Genomic DNA, 19,592 nt, shown 5'->3' with positions numbered 1-19,592 from the left:
GTAAAATAGTGTTACCTGAGTTTTGGTTCCTTGTATACTTGGAATTAAAGCAGTGTGGACATTATTTTTTGTTTACAGCTTGATTATGTGAGTTATCTTTGGAGAATGTATTTAAATGACTAAATACTAAAGATTATTTAGTAGGAATTGAAAATAGAATAAGGAAATTATTCATGTATCTTTTATGAATACATATTTTCTATTTTATACATTATTATGGCAAGGAATACAGTGACACCTTCTTCTGTCAGTGAACTTGAAGCAGCTTGAAATGTATATACGTATATCTTTGTGTGTGTGTGTATGTGTATATATATATATTTGATTATCCTTTCATTTGGGCTTCCCTGGTGGCTCAGACAGTAAAAAATCCACCTGCAATGTGGGATACCTGGGTTTGAACCCTGGGTTTGGAAGATCCCCTGGAGAAAGGAACAGCTACCCACTCCAGTATTCTTGCCTGGGGAATTCCATGGAAAGAGGAGCCTGGCAGGCTCCGGTCCATGGGGTCGCAAAGAGTCGGACATGACCAAGCGACTTTTACTTTCACTTCATTTCAGGGGCTTCCCTGATGGCTCAGAGGTTAAAGCGTCTGCCTCCAATGCGGGAGACCAGGTTTGATCCCTGGGTCAGGAAGATCCCCTGGAGAAGGAAATGGCAACCCACTCCAGTATTCTTGCCTGGAGAATCCCATGGAGGGAGGAGCCTGGTAGGCTACAGTACACGGGGTCGCAAAGAATCGGACACGACTGAGCTGCTTCACTTCACTTCACAGATACCTATTTCATTCCAAAAGACAAGCAAATTAGATTCTAGGATAATTCAAGTTTGCCCTTGGAACCAAAACTAGAATTGCATTGTTTGAGATAATTGACCTTCTGGGCTGAAGAAAGCTAGTAAGATTTTAGTGTAGCGAGGGCCAGCAGATCATTGTTTAAAAGCGTGGACTTGAGCCACATTATCTAAATCAAATCCCAGCCCTATTACTTTCTAAGTATGTGATCTTTATTAACTTAAATTTTGTTTCATTTATGTTATTATAAAGTAGTTATAATGATACTCTATTTCAGGTGGTTATGAGGAGGAATAAAGGAGTGAATATATGTAAAACATTAGAACAGTGAGTGGCACAAAGTGTAATGTTTAGACTATTAATAAAATTAATATTAAGTTATGGTAACTTTAATGATACTGATAAAATTAATACATTCTATGGTGACCAAAGATGGATATGTAAAAATGAAAGTATTAAAAACACTAGAGGAAAACATGGTTAGTTTTATAATATTGAAGTGGAGGAGGCTCTATGAAGTATGAATTAAAATTTTATCCAGCATGAAAGATTTTACTACATGATAATTCAGAAATTATAGCAAGAGACAGCGTGAACAAAGTTAAGTAATCTGAAGGCAATACAGGCAGCACATAATAATAACATATGGTTAAATTGCTTAATGTATATGAACATTTATAAATTATTAAGGGACACACAATCCTTTGGGGAGAGGGTAGATAACAAAGATACCCAAGTGGCTAAGAAACATTTGTAAGGATTCTCAGCATCACTCAAAGTTTAGTACTACAAGCTAAAATGTTTCTCTCTTATTAGATTGGCAGAGATTAAAATGGTACTCAGTGTTGGGAAGATGAGGCATTCTGAAGCATCACTGATGAGAGGCACAAATTGATAGACATTTTGGAGATATTTGGCAATAATGGTCAATTTTCAGTTCAGTTCAGTTCAGGTCAGTCGCTCAGTCGTGTCCAGCTCTTTGCGACCCCATGAATCGCAGCACGCCAGGCCTCCTTGTCCATCACCAACTCCCGGAGTTCACTCAAACTCATGTCCATCGAGTCGGTGATGCCATTCAGCCATCTCATCCTCTGTCATCCCCTTCTCCTCCTGCCCCCAATCCCTCCCAGCATCAGGGTCTTTTCCAATGAGTCAACTCTTCGCATCAGGTGGCCAAAATACTGGAGTTTCAGCTTTAGCATCAGTCCTTCCAATGAACACTCAGGGCTGATCTCCTTGAGGATGGACTGGTTGGATCTCCTTGCAGTCCCAGGGACTCTCAAGAGTCTTCTCCAACACCACAGTTCAAAAGCATCAATTCTTCGGTGCTCAGCCTTCTTCACAGTCCAACTCTCACACCCATACATGACCACTCCTTTGTTGGCAAAGTAATGTCTCTGCTTTTGAATATGCTGTCTAGGTTGGTCATAACTTCCCTTCCAATTTTAATTGCCCCTAAACTGTTTGAACCTCCAGTTTCAATTCTAGGAACTTACCTTGCAGATTCATCACAGAGGTAGACCTCATAAATTAGTTCACTCCCTGGAATAAATATTCATCATGGGGATTTGGTAAATAATGTTATATTTCTACAATGAAATGTTATTAGATTCTTTTAGAAGAATAATAAAGATTTATATATGCTAACACAGAAGGATATCCTTGCTGAACTGTAGTATGGTCTTTGTGGTTAAGTATATTTATATGTGTGTATATATATATTACATATATTGTACATATAGGTATCCAAAGAATACATAAGAAACCATTAACTAAACTACATCTGGGAAGTAGGATTTCAGCTACCAGGGAAAGAAGGGCACTTGTACTTTTCACTTTATGTTCTTCATTGTTTGAATTTTTTAAGTAGTAGATATATTGTTTTATAATTTAAAGGGGGGGCAGTAAGAAAGGTTTGAACTTCCTCTTTGGTAGGTATATTGTTACCTGTTACTACATGACAAAATAGCCTAAAACTTACCAATTTAAAACAAGTACTAATCTCATAGTTTCTGTGGCACATGAAGCAGTTTAGCTGGGAGATTCTGGATTAGGGTCTCAAGCATGAGATTGTAGTCAGGCTGTCAACTGGGGGTCTGGTTATCTTTAAGACTCTTATTACGTGGTGTGGAGTCTGCTTCCATACTCACTCTTGAGGTTGTGAGCAGACCTCAGTTTCTCTCTGGCTGTTGGTCATGAGAATGCGATTCCTCACTGTATGGGTTTTTCCAGAGAGCTCTTCACAACTTGGCGACTTTGATCTTCCGCACTGAGAGATCTTAGAGTGCCAGTGCCTGAGGCAGGACAAGTCTTAGGAGTGATAGCACTGCCTCTGCTGTGTGCTGCTGGTCACACAGTCCAGTCCGGGTTTATCATGGGCGGGTATGAGTACCAGAGCATGGAGGTAACTGGGCACCGTCTTGGAGGCTGACCACCACGGCAGGTCTGTTAGAGTACAATCTCTTGTAACAGTTTGGGATTATGAAGAAGTAAATTAGGGCAACATTTAGATGGGAACTATGCTTAAAAATTAGTTGCCTTCTTACTAATTCCTGTCAATACTTGCTTTTCTTTTTCAGGTCCGGCACAGAATCAAATGCAGGTTCCATCTGAGTATGGCTTGCCTCCTCAAAACTATATTGTTCCCTCAGGACATTACTCTCAAGGACCTGGGAAAATGACCTCATTGCCCTTGGATAGCCAGAGTGGTGATTACTACTCTGGTCTCTATACGGTACCAACCCAGAACGTGGCGACTCCTGACATAGCCGGCCAGCAAGCAGGAGCACAGCAGATGTATGGCAGGGCTCCTCCCGCCCCTCACGCTGTGGGATCCACTCCGGGATCTTCCCAAGGTGCCTCGTCCTCCGCATCGCGTTTGCAAACGAGTGCCTCCCAGCCCCAGCCGTACTCCTCTTTTGTGAATCATTACAGCAGTCCAGCCATGTACTCTGCCAGTTCCTCTGTTGCTTCTCAGGGATTTCCCTCTACTTGTGGTCACTATGCTTTGTCAACTGTTTCTAATGCTGCCTATCCTGGTATTTCATATCCCTCTCTACCTGCTGGTGAACCATACGGGCAACAAATGTTTACCTCACAGAATGCTCCAACTGTCAGGCCAATTAGAGATAATTCGTTTTCTGGTCAAAACACCGCTGTCAGCCATCCATCCCCGCTTCCACCTCCACCATCACGACAGTACCACCAGCAGCAGCAGAGTCTTTCAGGATACAGTACTTTTTCGTGGTCAGCCCCAGGCCTTCCATCAACCCAAGACAATCTGATTCGAAATCACACCTCCCTGGCTACAGCCAGCAACCCAACAAATACCGGTAGGTTGAATGAAAAGTCCACCAAAGCATGGTTGAAAGTCAGTGCATTTCCAATCCGTTTTTATTGCATGAAGGTTAAAGATGATATTGCCTATTAGAAAAGTCAGAAATTAGCTTACTTTTGCTATTTATTTGCTTTTATTTACTGTAAAAATTTGCAACATCTCCTTGAACCCTTCCCCTTCATTTGTTCACAGATAGCCACCTGACCGTCTGCCTTCTATGGCATGGTTCCTTGCCACGATTAGGATCTCAGTTGGTGTTTACTGATACGTTTTCTTGCCTCTGCAGTAGTTGTCTTTAATGTGAGTTAGGAAAAGGGCACAGTGGAAGGGTCCATTTGAGGATATGTTTTGTTAGCTGCTACTTTCTTTTTTATATTAGTTCAACTTTGAGACAGTTATTCTTCCAGCCATAGCCCCATTCTCTGTAGAAAAAATTATAGCCTGAAATACCAGACTGGTTAGGTGAACTCTTCTTTGCAACTTTCACAGAAGATATATTTCCTATACATTAAAGCTGATGTTTTCTCAGCCTCAGATAGATAAGTTAGGATGAAGGACAGTGAAGATGGAGAAAGATACATGAAGAATACCCTTGTAATTAGTTTTTCTCACCTTCCTAGACCAAAATATGATTAAATTTGTTTGTTTAAAAGTTATGTACACAAGCTATATATATAGTTTATTTAGTGTGGGGTTTGCATAAAATACACTCACTTTAATTCATCTTGTCACTTTGACCTTAACAAAATCTGCTCTTGAACTGAATGAAACAGTATGTAAAGAATGAGTACTGGAAATCTGTGATTGATAGTTTTCTGAATGATGTCGCTACATGGTTTATCAGAGTCTAGATAGCCACATGTCAAGAATGTTGTAGAAAAGTATCCTTCCCTGGACAGTTAGCTTATTTAAAGTTAGACCTTTAGAATATTAGATCTGAACTGTACGTTTGAGATCACCTATTCTTTCAGTGCGATGTTATTTAGAAACACCTTGGGTTACAAGCAACTAATAGTGGTTTAAACAGAAAAGGTGTGTTTTTTTTCTGGAGTCAAGAAGTCTAGGCAGATGCAGATCCAGATGTCCTCATTGTCTTCTCTGCCATCCTTAGTATGTTGGTTTATAAAAACAAGGTAATTTACATACCTGTCAAAATTAAAAGCAGAAAGAAGGGAGAAGAAAGACAGTGGGTTCGTGGCACTGGCAGACTTCATCTTCCGTGTCATTTGCCATTTCTATTTTAAAAGACCATGTCTAATTTGAGGGAAGGCCAGAAAATGAATAGTTCGCTTTGGAGCCTCCATGGTAGAGAAAGGCATGAAAAAAGGGGTTAGCATTGACTGGGTCTTAGGTAAGTCAACTTGAAGCATCCGTCACAATTCCCAAATCTGGCTCTGCACCAGAATCCCTTGCACAGAATCCCTCAAACCCAACTGACTGAGCTAGAGTAGAATAATCTCCAGGGTAGTCTTGGGAATCTGAATTTCTGACTGGCTCTTGAGTGATGTCTGGTAACAGATCCAGATTCTAGTGCTGTGCCTTTGCTTTACAAACTCGGAAAGCCTGTGGTCCTGAGCACTGGAAGCAGAGCGTGTCCTGAGCTTGGTTTCTTCTGACTCTCTGTCTACCCATCTCGGAACCAGGGCTTTCTGTCCTGTAGAAATCCTGTTCTCTTTTTCCTTTCAGCAGTCCTTTTACAGATCAGCTTATCTAAGGTCCCTCTGACCTAAGGATTTTATGACTTTTGTGACCAAAAAAAAGAAGAAAGGTAATTCCTATCTTATTTCTGAGATAGTAATAGGACCAGATAGGATGAATTTATATTAAGATGTAGGATTGAAAAATGTGGGGCCACTTGGCTTATGAGTAGAATACCTATTGGCAAGGGCCTGCTATTGAAAAAAATATTGAATAAAGAGTAAGGATAATTACAAAATTACCTTCTATTTGAATGACTAGTAATTAGTCCATTAGGCAAAGAGAAGGGAGTGTATTTCCATTGTTTTAATTGTAATACTATATTATGAAAGCCATAATAAATATAATTTTAGAAGTTAATGTGTAAAGAAGAGGGTTTCCCCCCCTTAGATTGGTAAATGACTTTTTAATTGTAGTTTAGAAGTTGACAAATTAGATATCTCTCAGGTTAATATGGCCTGTCATCATTTCAAAAGAAATAGAGATTACTTTTAAAATTCAGTATTACAGAAGTTCCTAAATGTCTTCAGTTGATGTTTCTCTATTTTTTCCAGTGCCCCACACTACATCGTAGTAATAGTTCATAAGGTTTTCTGACAGATGTTACTCTTTTTCTCTTGGAAAATTTAAAACATCGCTTGGAACCATGAGTTTGTTGCAAGGGCAACTTGAGTACCTAAGTACCAGGTTTGGGAACCATAGGTTTATTGTTTGTAACTTTCTAGAAAGACAAGCAGTTTAATTGCTTTGGACACTTAAATTATATTGTCAAAGTAGGAATCTTATATGTTAAGCATGGTTTTGTATGAAAACTCATCTTTGAGTAATTGATAAGAATGATTGCATTTTATTACTTGATTATATTAGTTTCATTTTCAGGTAATATAGTTAAACTTCAGCAATTCATGAAGGGTTGAGATCCAAAAGCATAACCTGAGCTAAGTGAAGTTGCTCAGTCGTGTCCAACTCTTTGTGACCCCATGGACTGTAGCCTACCATGCTCCTCTGTCCATGGGATTTTCCAGGCAAGAGTACTGGAGTGGGTTGCCATTTCCTTCTCCAAGGGATCTTCCCAACCCAGGGATTGAACCCGAGTCTCCCGCATTGTAGGCAGATGCTTTACCATCTATACCACCTGAGTTAAGTGATTATCAAAAATACAGTGATTGATACATGTGTTACTTTTAGGCAGTTGAGTTCATATTCAGAAATGAGGAATAAAAGAGACATTTAAACATTATCTCATTTGCCTTTTTAGAAAAGCACATTAATTTAGCACTAGAATTTCAGATTATTTTTGTTAAAAACATAGTGGTGTATGTTTTGAGTGCTATGTTTAGTTAATTTAGGGTGAAATTTTGGCTAGTGTTTAAAAGGTATCATTAGGCCATTAAATTTTTTTTAACTGTCGCTATAGGTAAATTTCTCAAGGTTCAGAAGCTCTTTCCTAGTTTGAGGTGAAGTTGCTTAATACAAGTTCAACAAGGATCACATCTTGCTAGCGTATTGTAAAATAGTACTATCTGATTAATGCTATTTTACCAAGTACAGTTTTGTTTTTTTAAAAAAGAAACTTTAAAAAATCTACTCATAAAAATAATAACTAATAAAATCCTTGTGTAAAAATCTACAACTTATGTGATACTAAGGTGTAATCACTGATATGTTAATATATGTCTGTCATCTTGGGGTGATGATGTGCCTGAGGAAAAGCAAAGTAGATACTAGGAGGTGACTCTCTGGATAAAGAAATCAAATTAGAAATGTTGGAAAACTACATTGGAGGTACAGATAGTACAGCTAAGAGATTATTTTCAGCTTCGGGAACTTGTGTTGAGGCTGCAGAGTTGTGAGATAATAATAATTTTGCCCCCTCATACTCCTTCAGTTTTTCATAGGCACTCTTGAACCTTATCTTTTCTCACCTTTGTACCTTCCACCTAAAGATTTTCTATACTTGCTCCTTTAAGCTCAGAAGATGAAACGTCCATCTTTATGACCACTTCCTTCAAAACTTGGTTTTATCGGTTATTCCTTTTCTGGTGTCTCAGTTTCCCAGTTTCTGCTGGACTGTGGCATTGGGAAGGTGAAAGGAAAGGACGAGGTGAAGGGAAAACATAAGCTTGGTTCTATCTGTAATCAGCAGCCATCAGAAATTTATAAGCACAGTGGTGACACTGTCAGATTTGTGATTTAGATCTTTCTCTGTGAGAAGTGTGGTAGGTGAACTGGAAGAGGAAGAACTTGGAGACAAGACTAACTAGGAAGGAATTAACTACAACTATCTAGATGAAGGATGATAACGTAGGTTGGGATTCATTTAGATGGAAGACAGGTGGCAAGAGGTGATTGATTTCAAGAATTGGTTGATAGGGTTTATGAAGGAAAAGGAATAATAGAAGTTGACTTAACATTTTCTAGTTTGAACAGCTTGAATGGGTAATGGTATTATTAATTGAGAATTTAATCTCCCTAGTTCCAACAGAGTTGTATGTACACTTACTGAGGAGCTGCTAAGAACTAACTAGGGAACTATCTTAATGCCAACAAATAAATAGATAAACGGTTTTTTTTTTTTAAAAAATTGTGATCTGTTGCTAAATATACCATATTTCATCTGTCACATTCTATTTATGAAAGGGGTAGTTTTGTTGTTGGTTTTTTTTCTGGTATTTTTTTGGTGGTCTTTAATATTTGTGGAACTTGTCTTCATTTATTTGACAGATATTTGAAAGCCAACTATGTGACAGGCATTTATTTTAGTGCTGGGAGATAAAATAGCAAATAAAAAGACTCGATGCCTTACCTCGAGAAACTGTAATCTTCTAGGAAGGCAAGTGAAGTCGCTCAGTCGTGTCCGACTCTTTGCGACCCAATGGACTGTAGCCTACCAGGCTCCTCTGTCCATGGGATTTTCCAGGCAGTAGTCCTGGAGTGGATTGCCATATCCTTCTCCAGGGGATCTTCCCGACCCAGGGATCAAACCCAGGTCTCCCACATTGTAGACAGACACTTTACCGTCTGAGCCACCATCTGCTACTCTTAGGAAGGCAAACATTATCCAAATAAATGCAAATAAATGTAAAATTGCTATTGTCATTTAAGTATCAGGAGGCAGAGACTTATGATGCTTGGTGAAGAGTATTCTAGGTACATCTGGCCTGTTAGTTGTGGAGCTTAGGAAAGTTTTCCTTGATCTTTGATATGTGAGCTGCAATCTGAAGAATGAATTTTCCATGTATAATATAGATTACAGATAAAACAAGTATCTAAACACAAAAAGGCAAAACTTCAAAACTTTTCAGAGAAAATGCAGAAGAGCCTTCAAGTAGGGAAGAATTTCTTAAGGACACTACATACAATGTTAGCTAGCCATAAAGAATAAGCATGATGAGCTTTACTAATTTCTAATTAAGAACTTTATTGCCATTAACTGGGGGGAAAAATTTATAGTATTTTATCCAAAATTACACAAATAACACATAAGATCAATAAAAGAAAAATACACAACCAAGAAAAAAACACAAACAGGCATTTCACAAATGAAAACATACTCGGTCTCATTAATAATCAGGGAAAAGGAGCTTAGAATGGGAAAACTACTTATACGTAGTGTCAGGATGATGAAACTTTGAAAGACTGACCCTACCAGGGCATGGCAAGGATGTGGAATAAAAAAGAAATCTTAGACACTGTTTGTCGGAGGATCTATTGGTTCAATATTTTAGGGAAATTCGGCATTAGTGGAATTGAGGGTGACCGTGCTCTGGAACACAGCTATCCTACTTCTGTGTGCTCTGGAGAAGTGTTCTTCTCATACCTGGTGCGTATGAGTTACCCAGGGTCCTGTTAAAATGCAGGTCTTGATTCCCCAGGGCTGGTGTGGCCCTGCCTAAGGATTTTGTCAAGTTTCTGACTCAGGTGTTGCTACCTACGGAGTACGCTTTGAATAAGGAAGCCCTAGAGCACCGCTTCCTGTTTTAGATGTGTAGTGCTAGTGGGAAATGACATTTTTGGGGATTCTGAGCAAAAGAGACTAGTCTGTCCCCTTGGCCAAATAGCTCACTTCGCACAGGCTTCCCCTGGGGCCAAGGGCGTTCTCATTCCTTGCTGCGCAGCTGTACACGTGAGAAGCTGTGGCGCGCGCATTGAGAAGCTCTGCCCCAGAGAAACTGCTTGTGTGCACCAGGGACAGGTCCGTGAGTGTTCCTGTAGGACTGCATGTGAAAATGAAAACATCAAAACCCCGATGTCCATTTGTGGTTGAATGGATAAATCATGTATATCCTTCCATTGGACTGCTGAATAGAGCTGCACTCACTAACACAAATGAAGCCTGGAAATAAAGGATTCATGGAAGTGAGGTGAAGTCGCTCACTTCACTCAAAGAGTCGTGTCCGACTCTTTGCGACCCCATGGACTTTGTGACCCCATGGCCTATCAGGCTCCTCCATCCATGGGATTTTCCAGGCAATAATACTGGAGTGGATTGCCATTTCCTTCTCCAGGGGATCTTCCTGACCCAAGGATCGAACCCGGGTCTCCCGCATTGCAGGCATTTACCGTCTTGTGATAAAGTTAAAAAACAAGCAGAAATAATGTTTAGAGATACTTATCTGTGTGGTAAACTATTGAATACAAAAGCAAGGGGATATGAACACAGGAGGGAGGTAAGGGAATGCCTGCTGTGAGGAGTGCACCAAGAGCGTCAGCAATGTTGGAAATGCTTTCTTTTCACAGTTGGTTGCTGAGTTCATGGGTATTTCTTTTATTGTGATTTTATAACTACATACACATATGTAAGGCATAGACTTATTTGTATCAATTATTTTATTAAAGCGAAAAGTCTGTTACATCTAAAGGGGCTTACGTGTAATTCCCTTTAATGGAAGAGAGCACAGCAAGTTCAAGGGACTGAAAGACTTTGAAGCTAGAGGAGAACCATGGGCCAGGAAGAGGCTGGGATCATTCAGGGCCTGGTTGACCACATAAGTTTTTCACAATAAGATGTTTTGTCTTCACCCTCAAGCACTGGCAGAATATTGAAGGACTATGAGCAGGATGATGCCATGTATCAAGCTGGAGACTGGAGAGCGCAGAGGGCCCTGTACACACCTGAACTACTACTCTTTGACTTGGTGCTTGGAATTTTGTTTCTGAAAAATTACTTGTGGGGCCATCTAGAGGCCCACGGTGATAGAATCATTCTCCAGGGAGGATTTATATTTCCTTCTGCCAGTTTCCTCCAAGAACTACCAGCTTGTGATCACATTCATCCCAGTCTAAGGCCCTAGGTGTAGTGGACTGTGTAGATGTTCTGAATCAAAGCTGCTGGCTTTTGTAAGGCTTGGCTTCCTGGTTTATCCTGGTCCTGAGGTTATAACCCTTCAGATACTATCCTAAAGTGAAGGTATGGGCTGCCGTAGCAGGTACCCTGTCTTGGGTGTGCTGTGGGAGACGTCTTATTTTTCGCACTTTGCAGGGTCACCAAGAACAGCAGATCTGGTTTGCAATAGATATCCACAGGGTTTCGAAAGCAGCTCGGAGTGTTGGGCTTATTTCTCTTCAGTTTTCAATTTCTTATAGATTTTCCCCCAGAGATTAATTTATGTCATGTTAGATTTTTGGTGATTTTAAGAAAATCTTTTAAAATATAGTTTTTAAAGTTTTATCTTCCTTAGAAGGTTTAGTCGTAATTACCTAGATCATCATTACCAGAGGCAGAAATATTTTCTATATTTTTATGCAGTGTCTTTTAGTTTCTCATATGAGCAAAGGTAAACTTAGTATATTTACTGTTTTCCATACCCCTTTTCTTTTCTCTCTCACTCAATTTTAAGTGATTATAACTTTCTTAATTTTTACCTTGTACTGTTAAATATACTCATCACTCTTGTTACTTTGACATTTTGAATGATTTTATCGGTTATCTATTGCTGGTTGCAAACCAGAATTATTTATTATTGTTCACAGTTCTGTGGGTTAGTTCCTCTGCTTGTTTTCCTGGGCTTCTGTGACTTCATTTAGCTTGACAGTTGGCTGGGCTGAAAGACCCTAGGGCTTCACTCGCATGTCTAGCGTTGGTGCCCACTGTTCACGGGAGTACTTAGGTTTTTCTCCACATTGACCAGATCTGCTTCCTTACATGACGGGGTCAGGGCAGCATTTCAAGAGCAGAAAGGTACAAGCTTCAGTGCCTCTCAAAACCTGAGGTCTTGAGCTTGTACACCATTACTTTTGCCACATTCTGCTGGTGAAAGCCAGTCGAAAGTTTAACCTCAATTCAGGGAGTGGGAAAATAGATTCCCGCTTCTTAATGAGAGGAACTGAAAAATACTGTTGACTGTGTCTCTCACAGTGACGTTTGTCCATACTAAAAGTAATGTGGCAGTCAGTGCGTTTAGACCACAGTCCACCTTCTTTCCCCATTCCTCATCTTTGTATCATTTGTACATTATTGGGAAATATACCACATTTTGTTCTGTCACTATATATACTGTTACATTTGCTTCAGTCTTAGACCTGAGTTTGTTCATGTCTATATACACACATCATGCATGTAACACACATACGTGCCTGTCTGTGTGTGTGTGTACACTGTTGTGTAAGTTTAAGATGTGCCGCATAGTGATATACGAATTTATTGCAAAGTGACTACCATAGCAGGGTTAATCACCTCTCATAATTGCCTTTTTTGTGTATTTGGTGAGAACATTTAAGATATGCTGTCATACTTTCAGGTGTATTATAACAGTGTTTTTAAGTATAGTCACCATACTGTACATTAGAACTCCAGAATCTACTCTGAGCGTTTGTACCCTTTGACTAGTATCTCCCTATTTTACTCACCTCCCTGCTTCCGGTAACCAAAACTTTCTGCGAGTTTGGCTTTTTTAAGTTCCATCTATAACTTAGACCATACACTGTTTTTCTGACTTAACCTCAATTAGCACGATGACCTCAGGGTCCATTCACGTTGTCTCGTGGCAGCATTTCCTGCATTTTTGTGGTTGAATGACATTCCAGTGTATGTGTGTGTATTTCCACATTTTCTGTGTCCATTCATGCCCTGTATGTGTGTACACACACACACACACACGTATGTATGCATACACATACCTCCATGTGTATATATCTAGATCCACCACATTTTTAAAGTCCATTCATCCGCTAGTGAACACCTGGGTTGTCATCGTAGGTTTTTCTATTATCTCTTGTTTGGCTGAAGATGATCTTGCAGGCCGGGCAATTGGATCTGTCACAGAAACCGACTATGAATCACATACACTTTGCTCCAGAAGTCCAACCTAATGTTAATCTCAGAACCTTACTTAGCTACCTGTGAGACAGGGCATCTGACTAGAGACAGCAAATGAGATGTGGCAGTTGACAGTACAAAGTGGGGTCAGAGCTAGTACTGGAAACATCTGTATAATTCACAGATCACATTACTGTTGATGCAGACCACTTCTATCATCTGAGGTATACTGCTGTACAGTGCAGTAGTCCATATTAATAATAGGGATCTTTAGTAAAGATGGTTGGGGTTCATTTTGTTTAAGAAGGTTTGGAAGCTTGTGGAATGTTTTAGGAAAATTGCCTTTAAAGGGTATTAAAACATTTAGTGAGTTAAGTTTTTCGTTTTTTGGAAAATCATTTCTTTGGACCCGTTATTTCCTAGATACCGACATACCAGATAAATGTGATGCTGCTGAAGTTTCTACAAGAACTTCAGATAAACTGTGTTTTGTTGGTATTTTAATGTATTTCAAGCTTTACTGCTGTGGGTGAAACAGTTCCCTGTCTTCAGTTGCAGATTCCTTGTCCTGTTCTGTAATGCAAAATGTTCAGCCTAAGTCCAGCCCAGTAGTATCCACTCTTGTGTCAGGAGCCTCGTCAACTAGAATGCCTCCTGCTGCAAATCGTCCAGTGGACCCTGTGGCCTCGGTTACACAGCCGTCAGAGCTATTACAGCAGAAAGGTATTTGAGAAATCTGTTATACTAGGTATAGTACATACACACATAGACGTACATGCTAATTCAAATAGCTGATTTTAAAAAGTCAAACTGAATAACCATAGTTTATAGAAAATATGAAAAAACTAATTTATAGTTTCTATTTAGATGATTATATTTTAATATATTCCAGCCTCTTTATGATTTTATATATGTTGTAGAATTTTGTTAAATCTGTTACGTATTTTATATAATTGTAATCAGTTTGCATAATATTTTGTATTTTGCTTTTACATTTATTAAATTATATAGTTCTCCGTATATGTCTGTACAGTTTTGTAATCATGATGACTAATTCATTGTGTCAGTATAATTTACTAATCATCCCTCTATTATGGACCATTTCATTTCTTTTCTTTTTTAATATAGATTATTGTTGTTTCTTCTAGGATGAAACACCCAAGATTTCCTTATTTAGTGAATTTACATACCCTCTTTGATGACTTCTTTGCTTGTCTTTATAATTAATAGAAAGTAACTTTTGACCCAGTTTTGAGAATGAGAGGATGAAAATGAAATTGTAAGCCACACTCTTGCCTTGTTGACAAACAATATGGTTTATTTGTTTGCTCGTTTAATAGTTTGCATGTGTTAAGTGACAGGTGTTCTTTTAACCCTGTCTCCCCACACTGCCTTTTCTTTTGGCAGTATTCTTGACTGTTTTGCGTCTGGCTAAAATTCCAAATCTGTTGATGTTTCAGGTTAATATACTGTATTTCTCATTAGATGAGAGAGAACTGTTTTTGGGCATGTGTTTTAGGCACTGTATCACCATGTGATGACAACCCCTCACCTTGAGTTTGAAGAACTCTTTTTTGTTTTGAAACTTGGGGAAAGCAACATAAATCCTTCGACTTGTCTCACTGCTCTTACCTGCACCTGCTAAGTGTTCCTGTGGTCAGCAGAGGCTTTTCTGTCATTTGATTGGATTGTACATTATAGATTTTCTTCTTCTTTTTTTTTTTTTTCAAGAAAAACCAACTGCAGCACCAAAGGGCATCTGTTGATTCCCAACAAGCCAGTAGATGTATTAGGAATAGAATCTAGTTATTACAGCATTAACCTTCAAAGTGAGGGACTATTAAGAGAGTTTTACTCATGAGTAGAAGAAGCTTAAGGGTCGCTAGGAGCCCTAACTAAATGAGTGGTGTGTTTCCTAACCATTGGTGGCCACCTTCCAGATATTGCCTATCTTGCTGCTTTTGGTCCTTTACATTGCTCCCACTAATTTATTTTAAACCCTTTATCAGTTCTACTAGGTAGACATCCTGGTTTTAAGATGAGAAAAGTGACATTCACAGCAATTAGGTAACTTGCTCAAGATGATAAATGAGGGAATAGTAGAATGGAAGATCTTTAACTCTCACCTTCCTATCTTGTGCTGTCTCTATGAGGCTGAATTATTGTTTTTGTCAGCTGTTAAGCTCTTATCTTACTCAAGATAACGCTCCTTGAATAAGTAAACAGAAAAGATAATACTGGAGACATTTGAATTGCAGCTTTTATTGTTCTGTTTTCTGAAGTAGAAGATAGGCTGTTGAGTGGCCTCTTTGCCTTTGGATGGATTTGGAGTGCACACGCAGGTCTTTGTGAGCTCTGGCGCCGAGCGTGTTGTGCACATAGTGGTTTCTGGGCCTGATACTTCCGGTAGTTCTGCAGGCCACAGCTGTGTATGGTGTGCTCTGGGTCTGATTCGATGTCTGAAATATTGTTACTTGAGAGAGATTAGTCATTTTCTCCTGTGAATGAAAAATGTTGCCTGCTATATAACGAAGAATGGGGCAGCCACCGAGGCACTGTAGCTGCCCGCCAGCAGTCAGCCCTGAGGGAACTCAGGACAGAGGCAATGGGGCTGCCTGCTGCCTTGCCCTAAACCGCTGCAGTGGGGCGCCTGAGGAATTTCGGAAAGGGAAAGAACTGCACGCTGGCCTAGCGGCGGTGCATATCAAAGGAGTGATTTCACTGCATCTTCCCGTATGTAGAAAAGTGCTACATCCATTAACTGGTTTTCTTTAATTAATGGTGATCTTTTGATGTTCCAGCTGCCTGGTCTTTGTCCCCAAAACCTCTATATATCCTGGCTCCTCCCTTACCCCTTCAGAACAGCTCCTCGCTGTCTGAGATACCGGCCTCCAGGCTTAAGTCCTCAGAAAGCCCAGCAAATGAAACATAGTTCTCAACCTTTAGGTTGTGCTTTTTTCCCAGTGTTTCAGAGATACCCTTTCTTAGTTACTCTCTCAGCAATTTTTACTGGTTTTTAGAGTAGAGACTTCAAATTTTTGCTTGCATACCTCCTAAAATTTTTTTGAAGAAAACTAGAACTACTTGAACATTTTTAGATCGACATCTAAAACTTTTTTACCAGAAGTTTAAATACTTGCAGTTACATAATTTTCAGGGTACTGCATACATTGACTTTTAAAACAAAGATGTTGTGTTTTTCGTTGTATCCGCTGGGATGAAGTCTGTCATCCTTTAAAAAAAAATAGTGAAATGAGCCCTTCTTTAACAATGAGAAAGTTTACATTTTTCCTTTTTCTTCTTAATATCATATCTCCTCTCTTGAATGTAGTAAAGATATATACTTAAGCTAGAAAATTTTTAACACTCCATCATGCTTCTCTGCTACTATATATATATATGTATATGTATATGTGTATATATATATATATAATTGAAGTTTTAAAATTTGTGTTATTGTCTATAACCACAGGTGTCTAAGAGTTAACACTTTTTCTTCTTGATTATTCTATCAATACAGTTATTTTGAGTTTCTAGTTGGTGAAAACAATAAACATTATGAATTTTGGTGCTTTTTAAATGGAAAGTACCTTTTCATTGGAAATACATCTTTCATTGAGGTTAATGGCTTTCTCTCCTCCCCACCATAGCTTTCTGTACCTGGGTTGCATATGGTTCATTATTAAAATAAGATAAATTTTAGAAAAAATTTCATTTATAGTTGTTTATTTTTGTACAGATAATTACTGAGAAAATTTTGTTCATGTAAGGTAGATAGGAATGGTATTGGAAGGGTTTTATTAAAGCAATATTATTCTTTTAGGTTTTTTAACCTTCTGAGTTTATTTTCCAGGTTGTAGATAGCTGGTAGCATTATTATTTCATGTAGCAGTTTACAGTTTAAAAACACCTTTAGGTTTTATTGTCTCACTTGATCATCGTGTGAAGCAGACATACCATATATTTCTTTTATAGAAGAGAGAAGTTGAGGTTTAGAGAGGTGTTTGTTTTACTGAGTTAGCAGTTATTCAAGATACTGTAAATTTCATTATACTATTGCCAATATAATATCACATACTTTTATCTCACAAGTAGTATCTCCACATAACCTAACTGGCAAAGGCAGTCCTCATTTTCAAACCAGTGAGGCACATTTTATTCTTTGTCAAATAGTCTGATTTCGTTTTTAATCCAATAAAATGTGTTCCTAAAGTTTCAGGTGGTATCGTAAACTCCACTGAGAAATAAATTTCATCTTATATCTCATAAGCCAAAATTACTAAAAGCTGTCAAGTTTAGATGTCAAAGTTATTCTTTTGTATAGTAAGTTATAAAAACTAGACAGTGAATCAGTATGCTGTTTCTCATTGCCAAATTTGAAACAAAGCGTTGTAATAGGTACCTAATATTAAGCTATTTGTGAAGCAAAGATTGTCTTAAAAAGCATCGTATTCCTGTGGTAAAATACATGCATGGTGTTATGTGCTCCAGTCACATCCAACTCGCGACCCCATGCTGTAGCCTGCCAGGCTCCACTGTCCATGAAATTCTCCAGCCAAGAATACTGGAGTAGGTTGCCATTCCCTTCTGCAGGGGATCTGCAGGCAGATTCTTTATCTTCTGAGCCACCAGGGAAGCCCCAGATATTTGCATGCTGCTGCTGCCGCTGTCACTTCAGTCGTGTCTGACTCTGTGTGACCCCATAGACGGCAGCCCACCAGGCTCCCCCGTCCCTGGGATTCTCCAGGCAAGAACATGGGAGTGGCATAGTGTTTATCAAACTCTGTTATTTGACTTTTTTTTTTTTTAGTATTTAAATAGGAATCATGCATAAAAGTTAGAAATAATTCCATTAATTTAATCAGACATAGTAAAAATTTGTACATATACAAATATATATACAGCATGTATATATATTTTATTATATATATATATATATGCTACTAAGTACTAATAGGTTTATTGTTGTTTAGTTGCTAAGGTGTGTATGACTGTTTTGTGACACCATGGACTTGTAGCTTGCCAGTGTCTTCTGTCCCTGGGATTTCTGAGGGAAGAATACTGGAGTGGGTTGCCATTTCCTCCTCCAGGGGTTCTTCCCAACCCACGGATAGAACCTATGTCTCCTGCATTGGTGGGCAGATTCTTTACCACTGAGCCACCTGGAAAGCCCAGCTAATAGGTTTACCTGCTAATAAATTTTTTGTTGTTGGTTTTAAAAGAAGGTAGAAGGAATTAAATATTGTATAAAATAGAAGGAGATATGAAATAGTTATAATTATTATAAATATATTATGATAAAATGTGTTCTAAAGTACTTTATTGAATATCTCATAGACTTTGAGAGAAATCCAGTTTATCTTGAAAAAGACTGGTAGTCCTAGAAAATATTCTACATGTTTTTAAAGGAACTGGCATTACTCAAAGTGTTGCTCAGATTGGTGGAAGGTTCTTTTTCTAATGACTTGCCTTAGGGATAAGTATTGAGAATATTTGAAAATAATTGTTTCCTTTTAAATATACACAAAAACATGTTTTGAAGTTCAATAGTGATTGTAGCAAATACTTGTGTAGTATTTACTGTATTTCAGGTTCCATTCTAAGATTTAAAATATATTAATTCATTTAATCCTCCCAGCAACCATTTGAGGTAGTCATTGCCCCGTCTTATAGATGATATAAATGAAGAACAGAGAGGTTAGTAATTTGCCCCCAAACACACAGCTAGTAAGTGGTATTTCCTGGAATTGAACTCAGAGACCCCATTTTATCCATAATGTCCTGCTGCTTGTCTGTTTAATATTTCTTACTGTTTTTGCTTTGTTCTCATCGAACTCTGCAAAACAGTGGCTTTTTTGATAGTAGTGGTTGGGACCTGCATATATGCAGAGTCATTAAATAAATCATTATTCCCAGTACCGTATTTTTCAGTATTTCTGAATTAATAAAGCCAACCCTGTTTCTAATATGTTTAATTTTTAACTGAAGCATGTATGGCAAGGTAAAAGAAAGTCTGTAGATATAAGGTGCCTTGATTAATCATTTAAAGAAAGAGGAAACTTTCCTATATTAAGATTTAGAATAAGTTAAGGGAATGTTTCTTTTGTAAGTTGAGAAAAAGTCTGTTCTTAACACAGGTACTTTCTTGGATAAAGTATAGGAAAGAAAGTACTGTGGAAAGTGATTCCCGTAAAAACCGTTCTTTTGTGGGAACCCTTGCAAAGTTTTCTAGTGTATGTGCTTAGAAGACTAGGTTAGGAAAGGTAACAGTCGCTCAAAAGTCTGAGCTCTTGAATTTAAAAAAGCTAGCCTCCCCAAGGGATTTATTTTCTCTTTAGACTGGTTTTATTTATTCCCAGTGTAACTGTATCTAGGGAACAGCAAAGATGCCTTTTATTAAGCAACTCCAACTCTCTGAAGAGAATACTTTAATGACAAGTAGTTTAAAGAGAATGTCTTTTTTAAAATATTGGGCACCTGTTAATAACAGGTTCTTTATTATGTCA

General features: G+C 38.4%; 1 protein-coding gene across 5 annotated transcripts in view; it reads left to right on the top strand.

The window, feature by feature from the left end:
• The window catches only part of SEC24B (SEC24 homolog B, COPII coat complex component), an 82,067-nt gene that overhangs the window by 14,695 nt on the left and 47,780 nt on the right, over window positions 1–19,592 (top strand). For 4 of the 5 annotated variants that reach the window (XM_040237484.1, XM_040237488.1, XM_040237486.1 and 1 more), the window contains exons 2-3: window positions 3,373–4,125; window positions 13,639–13,809. In XM_040237484.1, coding sequence (XP_040093418.1) covers window positions 3,373–4,125; window positions 13,639–13,809 — 924 coding nt within the window. The remainder of the gene's footprint in view (window positions 1–3,372; window positions 4,126–13,638; window positions 13,810–19,592) is intronic. The other variant, XM_040237489.1, reaches the window with a different exon arrangement.

This window comes from Oryx dammah, unplaced genomic scaffold (genome assembly GCF_014754425.2).
Source record: "Oryx dammah isolate SB20612 unplaced genomic scaffold, SCBI_Odam_1.1 HiC_scaffold_3, whole genome shotgun sequence".
Classification (NCBI taxonomy): domain Eukaryota; kingdom Metazoa; phylum Chordata; class Mammalia; order Artiodactyla; family Bovidae; genus Oryx; species Oryx dammah.
The sequence above is the reverse complement of the archived record's forward strand: the minus strand, read 5'-3'. Positions and strand labels throughout refer to the sequence as shown.